We start from the raw sequence: 13,499 nt of genomic DNA on the forward strand, positions 1-13,499 counted from the left end.
AATGTGATATTTTATTTGTATGTTAAAAAATAAAGTTTGCCTGAAGATCAGAGGAAATAGCAAACCATTAACACAAAAGTCAGGCAGTGGTAACACACGCCCTTAATCCGATCATGTGGTAGGCAGGGTCTCTGTGTGTTCAAAGACACACTAGGGAACAGCCAAGTGTGGTTATACACACCTTTAATCCCAGTACCTACTATAGAGACCTGGAGGTCTGTACAGACAGGCAGTGAAAAGGAAGTGAGGTAGCTGGGCTAAGAGCCAATGAGGGGGCAGAACAACAAGGCAATAAAGGCACGTGTAGACAGGAGTGGCTCACTTTTGGGAGCGGCAGAGCTGGAGAGGGAAGGTTGGTTGGTGGCTATCACTCTTTTGCTGATCTCTAAGGCTTTCACCCCTATATTTGGCTCTGTGTTTTTTATTTATTAAGAATGCTTAGAAATTTGTCTACATTTGGCACCCAACATAGTCCAGGTAGCCAGCTGTCTCTGTCTTCCTAGATTTTAGAAGTTGCTTACAATGCTCTTCCTGTTTACTTAGATAATATTGTATCCTTCGGAGGTTTTTGATGTAGTGGAAGACTAGATAGTTAAAATTATAATTTTCCTTGGTTATGATAAAAGATAAATTAGATATGAAGCTTTAGACTCACCAATATAAGATAGATAGAATATTTTCTTTAATTTTGCCAAATACAAATAGACTAGATATTGTAACTGTAATTCTTGCTTGATAACTGTTCTATTATATATAATTTTACTATGTTAAAGTTAAAACCTTCCTTTTTGTTTAATAGAAAATGGGAAATTCTGTGGAATAATGCTTTTGTACACTGGTTTAATAAAATGCTGATTGGCCAGTAGCCAGGCAGGAAGTGTAGGCGGACCAAGTAGATGAGGAGAATTCTAGGAAGAGGAAGGCTGAGTCAGGAAATGCCAGCTCTCCAGGAAGCAACATGTAATGGTACACAGGTAAAACCATGGAAATCATGGCAACATATAGATTAACAGAAATGGGCTGAGTTTAAATGTAAGAGCTAGTCAGTGGAAAGCCTGAGCTAATGGCCGAGTAGTTTTAATTAATATAAGCTTCTATGTGTTTACTTGGGTCTGAGTGGCTGCAGGACTGGCAGGTGAGAGAGATTTGTCCTGACTGCCAGCCGGCCAGGACACAGGAAAACTTCAGTTACAATGCTATTCGTTTTTTTAAAAGTAAAAAGTAAAGTGTGTATTTTATATATTTTGAATGGCTATAATCATTCCACTAGATGTCAGAGTAGCCTAAAAAGCAATTGCTGTACATTAAAAGTATTGAGTAAAACTGCAGTTAAGCTATTGTATGTTTCTATGTTAGTTTAATGAGGAGAGAGAATGCTTTTGTTGATACCTTTGAAACTGAGGCTGTAGATGTACTGTGGCTGTATATTGAACATGAAAGTTAGAATTTTCTTGTGTTATAGAAATTTTTGGTTTTTCATTAAGCCTTGAACTCTAGGAACTGTAAAATATCAATGGCATTAAAGCTATTAATATTTTATTGAGTAACAAATGCAAGTCTGATACTTTCCTAATATTTTAATGTTGTATCATATTTATCCTCAAATTATAGCAGTAATTAAAAGCATCTCAAAGATTGACAAGACAGTTCAGGGGTAAAGGCATTTGCTGCCAGACCTAATGACCTGACTTTGATCCCTAAGACGCACATGGGTGAGAGAAAATAAAAAAAATTGTGTAAGATGTCTTTTAACCTTTATATTCACTTGCAAGCAATCATGCACACACACATAAGCACACACACACACACACACACAGTAAATCTAAATAAAACATTCTTGAGTGAGATATCTATTTTGAAAACTAGATTTTAAAGAAATTAAATAACCTTAAAAATTCTAGCCTATTAACTATTCATGATTGTTTTTAAGAATAAATAGGTATTCTAAACACTAGAGATGTTTTAATCATGAGAGCTGTTAACACCCACAGGTAGATAATGATGCTGATGTGTGGAATGAGTGTAAGGTTTTTATTAGACACACCTGATTATCAACAACAGGATTTGTAGCATTAGTCTGATCTTGAGCAAGTCATTTCATATCTCTGACCTTTAGTTCTGTTGTTTTTTAAAAATAATTAGTCTGATCTTGAGCAAGTCATTTCATATCTCTGACTTTTAGTTCTCTGTTTTTTTTTTTTAAAATAAAACTTTTTTTTTTTTTTTTAACCAATGAAGACTTGGGAGCCAGATGCTGGGGTGAAAGCCTGCTATCTCAGAGAGGCAGAGAAAGCACCCAGCTGACCTTCCTCCTCTGCCCATGCCCCTGTAAGAGAAACCTTTCTCAAACAAAACTCCTCCAACTCAATGTCCCTCCCTTCTACTTCCATGAGTCTCTCTCCATCCTCCTGACTCCCTCTTACTCTATGGTTTTACCCTGTCTACTGGTTGCTTGCTTGTCTCTTGACCTATGATTGACTTTATTTAATCCTGTTTACAATGAACAGAAAGCTCTTAGATTAAATGTGTGTGCCAGGGCTGAGCCACACCATAACTAGGAAGAAGTTTTTCCAGTAAATAATGTAATCTCAGGGTTCACAGTGTGATCAAATATCCTGCAACAGTTCTCTCATCAATAAAGTGGAAATACAGCCTACTGTCTCCCCACAATGATGAGATGAAGGCTAAAGAAGAAAATGTATGCCATCTCCTGCAGTGGCCAGTCATAGTTAATAAACCTTTATATTATTTTGTGAATCTGAGAGCAAAGCAAAATTAATATAGGTTAAAACCCCTCCTATTTGAATCATGGTAGATGACCCAATATTGGTGCTCATGTATGTCTGAATGTATCAGTAGACATTTTGCATATAAAGATTAGTATTGGATTTAAAAAATTAGCAACTATGCTTCCATTGAAAAGTTAAGAATCACAACTTATTTTGCACTCCACCAACATTTTAAGTACCTCTGTTGCTTGGAAATGAAAGTGGAGGAAGTGGAGAATTGAATTTCATTCTCTTCATGCCATGCTTATTACTACTTATCACTTATTACTAAGTTCTAGTACTTGTTTAATTTTTTAGATTTATTTATTTTTATTTGGTAAGTGTGCATGTTTTGCCTGAATGTGTGTGTGTACTACATGTGTGCTTAGTGTGTGTGTGTGTGTGTGCATTACATATGTACCTGATGTGTGTGTGTGCATTACTGTTTTGTCATATTTTGATTGCATTCTGACACTCCCAAAATGACAATAAAATTTGTTTTGAATCAGAGGGCGGAGCTAGCTACCAGCTAACCAAAATTAACCACAGAGTTTTGGAGGACTGAGAACAGATAGACAGGAAGTAGAAGGGTGGGGCTTAGAGAAAGTCTTGGTTTTGTGGATGGAGGAACCAAAGAGATGGGAGGTCACTGGTTGCTTCTTCACTGCTTCTGTGATCATTTGGGTTCTTACCTTGATATCTGACTCCTGAGCTTTTATTACTAAAGAATAATTAGATAAATGCATTATATTACATGTGTGCCTGGTGTGTCTATGTGTATTACATGTGTGCCTGGTGTGTGTGTGTACATTACATGTATGCCTGGTGTGTGTGTGTGTGTGTGCATTTTTGCATGTGTACCTGATGTGTATATGTGCATTAGATATGTGCTTGATGTGTGCTAGATTAGATGTGCTAGATGTGTGCAGAGACCAGAGAGGCTGTAGAATTCCTTGGATCTAGAGTTATAAGTGGTTGTGAGCGGCCATGTTAGGTGCTAGGGACTGAACCTGGGTCCTCTGCAAGAGCAGCCAGTGCTCTTAACCACAGAGCTGTCTCCCAGCCCTAATACTTCTTGCTGAACTCCAATAACTACCAAATTATCACTCCGTTTTTGACTCCTTTGCACAGGTTTCTTTCTATTTTGAAGATGAGTATTCTGAAGGCACAGCTCACACAGCTTGCTTAGCACCTGCAGGTCACCAGCACAGTGAACACATCACGACTTTGACTCATCACACCGGAGACACTTGCCAAGTTTTCCCATGTAGTATGGCTCTGTATGTACGCAGAGGTAGGTTAAGATAGTGAGTACAACACCAGTGTTTCTAACTCAAGTTTATAATTTGAGTTTTTTTGCAAATTTATTTAATGGGTCTACAGTGAAAAGGTATTTCATACTTAAACTAAAAATTGAGAAAATGTAAAAATGGCATAATAAGCACTGTTACCCTCATGATAGTAATTTTTCTTATTATAGCTTAATGTATCTAGAGTTAAAACATTACTGTTTAAGGAAAGCAAATACAATCCTATTACAAAAACAAAAACAAAAACAAAAACCTGTAGATGTAACCAACTGTCTTATTAAAATAAGAAACACAGAACCAGTGTAAAAGAGAAAGCCGAAAGGTCAGAGCTCAGAGCTAAAATCTTACCTCCTGCAGTGCTCCTAGCTTCCTGAAAGAGAGCTACTTCCTGTGTGTCTGTCTTTAAATAGTCTTTCTGTTCTGCCTTCTCATTGGTTGTAAACCCAAACACATGACTGCCTCATCACTGCCTGTAAGTACAGCCCTCCAGGTCTTAAAGGCGTATGTCTCCAATGCTGGCTGTATCCCTGAACACACAGAGATCTACCAAGCTCTTCTACCAAGTGCTGGGATTAAAGGCGTGCACCACCACCACCACGCTCTTGCTATGGCTCTAATAGCTCTGACCTCCGGGCAACTTTATTTATTAACATACAATGAAAATCACATTTCAATACAAATAAAATACCACCATAAATACCATCATGGGTTGGAGAGATAGCTCAGCAGTTAAGAGCATTTGCTGCTCTCACAGAGGATCAGAGTTTGGATCCCAGCTACCATATCAGGTGATTTACAACCTCCTGAAACTCCAGCTCCAAGGGATTAGACACCTTCTTCTGGTCCTTGTTGACATCTGCACTCTGGTGCACATAGGCCACTCCCCCTACACATAATTTAAAATAAAGTATTTAAAAACTCCCAATATCATTAGCTTAAATTACCTTCCTGTCTCCATCCAAAGTATCTACATAGGGAGTTTGGTGTGCTTCTTGCCCACTTATATCTACAAGCAAATACAGAACCACTTATATTTTAATCTGTGTACATTATACATTGTAAGTTATAACACCTTACCTGTCCTTCTGTGGCTTTTATTACTCAGTATTATACATTTGAAATATGTTTAATGTATTTCCTTCAGTTTTGTATACACTGGCAAGTTTTTTTGTTAACTTGATACAAACTAGAGTCCCCTAGGAAGAGGGGACCTCAGTTGAAGAATTGCCTCCATCAGATGGGCCTGTGAGCCTGTCTGTGAGGGCATTTTCTTGGTTAATGATAGCTATGGGAGGGCCCAGTCCACTGTGGATGGTGTCATTCATGGGCAGGTGATTCTAGGCTATATATCTGAACATGTCAGGATGAGCAAGCCAGTAAGTAGCTTTTCTCCATGGTTCCTACCCTGGATTCTTTCAGTGACAGACTTTGGGACATGTAAGCCAAATAAGCCGTTCCTCCCCATAAGTAGGTTAGTCAGTGTTGCATTTTCACAATAGAAAGTAACTAAGTCAGTGTAAGAGTTGATCGCACGAATACTTCACACCTTACGTGTTGAATTCCTCAATGTTTAGAGTTCTTTTTTTTTAGTTTTAATTCTTAATTTTAAAATTTCATGTTTATTGATATTTTGCCTATGTGAATGTTTGTCCAGCAAGTGCCCACCAAGGGGGTGTTGTATTCCCTAGACATGGAGTTACAGATGGCTATGAGCCTCCATGAGGGTGCTGAAAATTGAACCTTCGTCCTCTAGAAGAGCAGCCAGTGCTCTTAACTACAGAGCCACCTCTCCAGCCTTCTGGTTTTAATTCTTAAAATCCAATCTACAGTTTGTTTGTTTGTTTGTTGATATTTTGAGATGATGTCTTGCTATGTAGCCCACACTGGTTATGATCTTGTGATCCTCCTTCCTCAGCCTCTTGAGTATTGGGATTACAAGTATCCACCATCATATCTAGATCTAGTGAGTATCTTTCTTCACAGATTCTGGAGTACAAATACACACACACACACACACACACACACACACACACACACACACCCCTGTAAGTAGTGTGCATGTCTTTATACCAAATACAACCAAACTCCCTCCATCAAGAAGTTCCTATTCCTTCTCTTTTCATCAAAACTTGACAAATATGTTTTCAGTGATTGATGTGGTCATTCACAGATGTTATTTTTATAGTGAATCATCTTTGGACTAGTGGTATGAAGCCAACTAGGTAATACTGTTTTTCATATGTTCTTTTGAATTTGGTTTGTGGATGTTTCATGATTTCATGATGTTTCTTCCTTTTAGGTGTTTAAAAAGTTTTTTGAAATCTTGCTGTAACACAAAAAGGTCTTATAATAAAAAACCCAGAGCCAGATATTGGAGTGAAAGCTGAAAGGTCAGAGAAGCAGAACAGCCAGCCACTAGCTTACCTCTATGAAATCCTCAGCTTCAAGAGAGCAAGTTCCTGTTTCCTCATGCCTTGTATACCTTTCTGTGTCCTGCCATATTACTTCTTGGGATTAAAGGTATGTGTCACCATTGCCTGGTGTTGTTTCTCTCATGTAGCCCAGTGTGGCCTTGAACTCACAGAGATCCAGATGGATCCCTGCCTCTCGAGTGATAGGATTAAAGGTGTATGATACCACTGCCTGACCTCTATGTCTAATTTAGTGGCTGGCTCTGTCCTCTGATCCCCAGGTGAGTTTTATTGGGGTAGACAATATAGCACCACATCTTGCCTATAAAGAAAGGGCTTTCCTCTAATAAAATTCTTTCTGAGATACTTTGCTCAGCCTTGGTACAGGGAGGAGGGGATTGGACCTGCCTCAACTGAATGTACCAGGCTCTGCTAACTCCCCAGGGGAGACCTTGCCTTGGAGGAGGTGGGAATGGGGAGTGGGTTGAGGGGGAAAGGCTGGGGGTGGGAGGAGGGAGGACAGGGGAATCCGTGGTTGGTATGTAAAATGAATAGAAAATCTCTTAATAAAAAGAAAAAAAATTTCTTTCTTAGGAAGATCATACCATAGCAGCACTGCCAGCTTGATTTAGCTTATACATTCTATTGAGGATATATATATATATATATATATATATATATATATATATATATATACTTTTTTGAAACTTTATACTTTACTTAAGATTAATGTTATAAAGTATATCATTTTTATTTAACTTCTCACATTATCACACACACATGCTATTATATAGGTATTGTTGATGTGATTGGGCTATATTTGTTTTTCTTTGAGAGTATAAAAATTAACTTTTTAAACAAATATTTATTGGATATCACCTCTGTATCTAATTCTGCTCTAGATGCAAAGGTTATAGCAGTGAAAAAAAATCCCTGTTCTAATTACACATCTTGGTACTACTCTTTAGATGAAATGATGGTCCCAGGACAGAAACAGAACTTCACTGTGATCCCCACAATTTGTGGGCAGAAGCACTCTTGCTAGCCAGTTCTTGCCGAGGACTGATAAAACACCTTCAGTCAGCGACAACAGACATGTGACTTTCTGACCACTTTTGACCATTTTTCTTTACAAACTGCTCTCTTCCTTAGTCCCCTTGACTTCAGTTGTGTAAACAGGAAGTACTCTTCATCAGTCATGTTACATACAGTTCAACTGTGAAATTGTTTGCTTTTATCTATGCACAAATCCTTTCAAGTGGGTTGTATGAATTTTCATTTTGTTAATATACAAAGTGAATTTGAATCACACCATGAAAACAGAATGCATATCTTGTTTCTGGACTCAATGGAACAATTAACGATTGAGGCCATGCTAATCTTGATTTATATATAGCAAAAGAATTAGTGTGAGTTAACTCAAGGAATTTTTCAACTTCAAATATGAATTTCTATATTACAATTGTTGACTAGCAGACAGTGGGTTTAGTAAACTCATTCTTTTTTTTAATTAAGAAAATTTTTCATTTATTTTACACATCAAAGATCCCCCTCTTCCCTCCTCCCGCCCCCCCCCCCCAGCCTCCCTTTCCCAACCCACTCCCCACTCCCCCCACAGGAAGGCAAGGCCTCCCATGGCAGCATGTCCAAGCCCTTCCCCCTGCCTCAAGGCTGTGCCAGGTGTCCCACCATAGGTAGTGGGCTCCAAAAAGCCTGGTCATGCACCAGGGATGGATTCTGATTCTACCGCCAGGGGGCCCCCAAGCAGATCCAGCTACACAATTGTCTCGCTATGCAGAGGGCCTACTAAACTCATTCTAAAGAAGCTCTTAGCAAGTATATGCAAGATTGGATTTTAGTTCTAGTACATTTTCTAGTTTAAAATATAGTTAGAAATCACAGTTAACCCCCAAATTATCAGACAGATTATAGAAATATTAGGGCCCAGTGCAGAAATATCGTGTTCTGGAGGAATAAACTTGACAGCCTGTGCAATGTTGGAGGTTGCTGAAGTGAGACCGGCATCACTGATGGCCTGAATTACAATGTAGAACATGGTGCTATCTCCTAGTTTCAAAGTTTCTGGTTTGAATTCAAAATTTTCTTTTGCGCCAGCCTCTTTAGGTATCAGACCAGAGGTATTCACTAAAGTAGCGTTGTTAAAATTTTGGAGATCCTGAGAACGCTGACTTATTCTGATGTCGTATCTTTGCGCTGGAAAAAAGAGACGTGTTCATTAGAGTTGCGAGGACGGGTCTCTGCACTGCACTGCGCCTGCGCAGGAGTTGCCAGACTTGCATGCTGAGCTTTAGAGATAGAAAGCCCAGGTACAGTTTGTATCTGGCTATCTCGTCTCACTGACTTTAAAGACAAGTATATGAACAATTATCTTAAAAAATGTCCAGTTACAAAAATCACAGAAAAGATAATTCAGTATCGGTAATATCTGCCCTCCACCCAGAGTCCAGGTTTCTTTTTAGAAGGACGTAGAAAGAGCTGAACTCAGTTTTAAGTTAGAACAAGGAACGCATAATGTTCATGTGCAGTAAAGACCGTGAGTATCTTCTGTGACTTTTTATGAAGTTGAAAGAAGGAGTAATGGGGTGGGAATGGGGCACTCAGTGAGAGACCAGAGAAGAGATGAGGCTGAGTCAAAGGCACAGAAGCCGGATGAGCACTAATTACACTAATGTGCTCGGGAGTTTACTCCTCTTCACTATCCTTTTTTTAACAATTTATTTTTAGTGTTTTATTATGTGTATGGGTGTTTTGCATGCATTTATGTCTGTGTGCGTATCTGTTGTGAAGGAGGACAGAAGAGAGTCCCCTGGGGCTGAAGTAACAGATGGTTGGGACCTGCCTTGTGGGTGCTGGGAATTGGATCTGAGTCCCCTGGATAAACAATCATGTTCTTGTCTGCTGAGCCATCTCTAAAGGAGATTGGGCGGGGGGGCAACATAAATTTAAAGATTGATTTTAAAATCTTAAGATAAAAATTCAGGAATAACTTTGGCTAATTCTAACTTTCTTGAAGTTCAGTTTTTACATTAAAAATAAATGAATAATGGCCTATAGTAGACACTCCATAAATATTATTTATAAATGAGACATTGGAAAATTTTCGGGAAAGAATGCGAATGTGATTTCATTTAGAATACCTTATTTTTAATTATTAAAAAAATAACATTTATGCATATAACACTTATCTGTTGTGTAAGTATGTCCCCTTACAGAATCAGTTGAACAAATAATTCCTGGGATCATTTCCTGGCAACAAGTGTTTTAAGTGTCTATACAAAAATGTAATAACTTAATTTCTTACACATGACTCATTCTGAATACTTTAAAACTCGGCCTCTAGCTTACCTCTTCCTTTGTCGAGGACCTTGCCAGGGGCGGTCCAGGTAAGGTGAAGATGATCTCCGTTAAATTCGGCTTCCAGATCTGTGACTCTACTGGGTGGGAACACAGGAGGAGCGTGCTCACCACCAGGAGGCGCTCCAGACACAGTAAAGGACCCTCCAGAGGTTAGCCTGCTGAAGTCTTCCACAGGAGCTTCTGCTTCTTGCATTTCAGGTCGAGGTGGGTTCAGTATAATTTTACCTATAAAAAACAGCCACAGATATTGCATCTCTCATATTGTCTGTTCTTTATCTCATGCTGATCTTAAAGCTGTTCATGGCTCATGCAGGTTGACTACAGACGTTGAAAAGTGAGAGAAAAGCTTATTTATATATCATTTTGCAATATGCTATGTTAAAACTAACTTTTAACCTATCTTAACCTACTGCTATTGCATGAGTTCTTTGATGACAAGGAATCATTCAACTCCCTAGCTCTAGCATTTAGCACAGGGCTTGTTCCATGACCTCGGGAAATGTATTTTGTAAATGAAACAAACTGAGGGAAACGTTAACAAAATATGTGGAAGCGTGGTCTATGCTGTGTCCACTGACACGAATATGATTTTGAATTCCAAAGATGATTGCATAATTATATGCTTGGGTTTCCCACATATATCATCCCTTTCAGCATTTGTTTTATATAATTTACTGAAGTAGCTAATACATTTCTTTTTAATGCTACTCACCATCTTCAATATAACCAGGTATATATAAAGACTTGCTCTGTTGTCTTAAACTTAGTCTTGCTGTGTTTTTTCTTGCCTGGACATGCACTTTTAAGCTGTATCTACCATTTCCATGATAATCTGTAAAATATCTTGTGTAGACGCCATCATTTTTAACAGTATCAGCACCTTGATAATGAAACACAATACTTAGTCATGCAGTAAGTTAAAATGAAAATTGATATTTAACAAGCATTGGTGATATGAGTTTATCAGAGAGTATAGGACAGTTTAAACCATAGATCTTAGTATTTTGGTTCAAAGCTTGGCTTGACTATGTACTAACTCTGTTTTAGAAAGTATAATTTATAGTAGGCATTCAATTAACATTAGCACTTAACTTTTATTTCACAATAGAAAATTGTCCAAAAAAATCTTAAAACTGACAAAGACATTTAGCAAGTAGGAGGATATAAAACCAATATAAAAATCAGTTTCCAACTTTTGTGCAATGACAGTATTGTGACCAATGAGGCTTGTCTGAAGTGCAATTATTGCTGACTGAAAAGCCAGTAGCTTCCCCATACACCAGTAGTGAATATGTGGAGAAAGAAACTGGGAAAACAATACTATTTATAATACCTTTAAAAATACTCAGGAATAACTTTAATCAGGGAAGTGAAAGACTTCTTTGATGAAAAATTTAAAACACTGAAGAAGGAAATTGAAAAAAGACACTACAAGTTGGAAAGACCTTCCATACTTACACATTAGCAGAATTAATACTTTGAAAATGGCCACATAGCCAAAAGCAATCTGCAGATTAATGCAATTACAATAAAAAGTCCATTGACATTCTTTACAATAGTAGAAAAAAAAGCAATTATGCAATCCACATGGAAACACAGAAGATCAAGAATAGCCACATCAATCCAAAATACAATGAACAAGGCTGGTGATATCACCATGTCTGGTGAGTCATGCTGCAGGACCACAGTAAAAAAGCAGCACAGGACTGCCATAAGAACATACGTGTGGACCAATGGAATAGAATAGAGGACCGAGCATTAAACCCACACACTGAAACCCTGTGATTTTGACGATGCCAAACATACATTGAAGAAAGATAGCCTCTTCAACAAAGAGTACCGGGAAATTGGACAGATACATGTAGAAGAATGAAATTGGAACTTTAGCTTTCATCTTGTATGAAATCAATTCTGAGTAGATCAAACACCTTAGTGTAAGATCTGAAACTCTAAACCTGATGGAGGAGAACACTTCAGGATATAGGCATAGGCAAAAGGACTTTCTGTGAAGGAAACCAATAACTTGGTAATAAAACCAAGAATTGACAAATGGCACATGAAATTTTAAAAATTCTGTATAGTAAATAACCAAATGAAGCCTGCCATATGGGAGAAAATCTTTGGTAGCTATAGATCTGACAGGATAAAGATCTAGAATGTATAAATAACTAAAAAAAAAAACAAAACAAAAACAAACTACCAAAATAGACTGTAGTGGGTAGCCATTCCAGCTTGGATCTGGAAGTTCCAACCCCCATTGAGACTCTGGCAACTGTCACGCCTACGAGGCGGGGCCAGCGCTCTCTCTGTGTGCTCTCTCAGTGCCGGGACGCTGAACAGTGAAAGGTGGATTGTGCAGAGCTCCGGAGAACACCGCTGGATTGCAATACACCTTCCCCAGACCCTGCGACCTACCCATTACTTAATTTGTGAGTTACGCCATTAAATAAATATCCTTTTAACTACGTGGAGTGGCCAAAATAATTTCTCCAATATCTGGCGCTCACGTGGGGCAAACTCCAAAGGCCTGAGTGGCTCTCGCCCTCTCCTCCCTAGCTGGCGGGTACCTAAACCCACCTGCAAAGTTCCATATAACCAGGGAACACCTACACGGTTCCATTCCCGAAAAAGGGAGCAGCTAGTCCGATCTCAATTCCCGACCTTAGCCCCAGACCAGTGAAAGAGGCAGGGGAGTGCTAGCTCCCATTTCCACCATCTCCGCCATTTCCACCATCTCCCTCTGACTCCAGCCAAGATCGCCAGCAGGCCCTGGTTTGGAGCTGTACCAACGCCACCTGCTGGCTGAAAAGTGCTACTACATGCCCCCAAACCCACGAAAGGTAAGCATATTGTTTCAAGTAAAGGTACTTGATAATTTTACACCTTAAAATTGACTAACAAATTTTGAGTAATTCATGTAATATGGCCGACAACATTACCTCACAAGAATTTAAAAACCTTTTTGCCTGTATGATGAATGACATCTTCCTGGAAATATACGACATTCCTAAGGCATATCTGGGCTATACCATTTTGGCATTCATCATAATAATTCACACAGTTTTCAAACACTGGTTTAAGAACAAAGAAGAGTCATTATTGGGACTGATACAGGCTTTAAAAGATAGCAATGAAGGCTTACAGAAAAAGATTCTTTCTCTAGAATCTGCTAATCAGGATTTACAAAACAGGCTTGTACCCAAAATTGATTTTATTGATAATAAATGTAAATATTTAATGGATAGAACACTAACTCTCCAGAGTGAAGTTGTGGCTACTCAGACAGTATATAAGGAAGAAAGATTATCATTAATTGATAGGATAAGGTCCATGGAATCATGTGTTTCTGAGGAACATAAAAACTTCTATGATTCCATGAGAAATATGGAGTCCCTTGCAAGAGAGGAGGTTCACTCCCTAGAACAGACCCTAGGTGCTCGTTTGCAAGCCCTAGAAGAAACTCTCAGTAAACATGACAAGGGAACTAATAAGCAGAAGGTCAAGACCATAGAGGTTGTAACATCTCCAAATGGCTCTCATACAATGGCTTATCCTGTTATCGTCCATGAGAAGCCAGCAGATGACACACACCCCGAGCCATATATGACATATACATTACAACCAATTTCAAC

The 13,499-nt window shown here is 38.6% G+C and overlaps 1 protein-coding gene across 1 annotated transcript in view; it reads right to left on the minus strand.

The window, feature by feature from the left end:
* Positions 1-8,331: 8,331 nt before the first annotated feature.
* Positions 8,332-13,499, minus strand: part of LOC102927349 (calcium-activated chloride channel regulator 3A-1-like) — a 31,938-nt gene continuing 26,770 nt past the window's right edge. Inside the window, exons 12-14 of the mRNA XM_076575099.1 lie at positions 10,580-10,747; positions 9,856-10,092; positions 8,332-8,703 (exon numbers count right to left, since the gene is read on the minus strand). Coding sequence (XP_076431214.1) covers positions 8,363-8,703; positions 9,856-10,092; positions 10,580-10,747 — 746 coding nt within the window. The 3' untranslated portion in view covers positions 8,332-8,362. The remainder of the gene's footprint in view (positions 8,704-9,855; positions 10,093-10,579; positions 10,748-13,499) is intronic.

The sequence above is a fragment of the Peromyscus maniculatus genome, chromosome 6, assembly GCF_049852395.1.
Source record: "Peromyscus maniculatus bairdii isolate BWxNUB_F1_BW_parent chromosome 6, HU_Pman_BW_mat_3.1, whole genome shotgun sequence".
NCBI classification, from domain to species: Eukaryota; Metazoa; Chordata; class Mammalia; order Rodentia; family Cricetidae; genus Peromyscus; species Peromyscus maniculatus.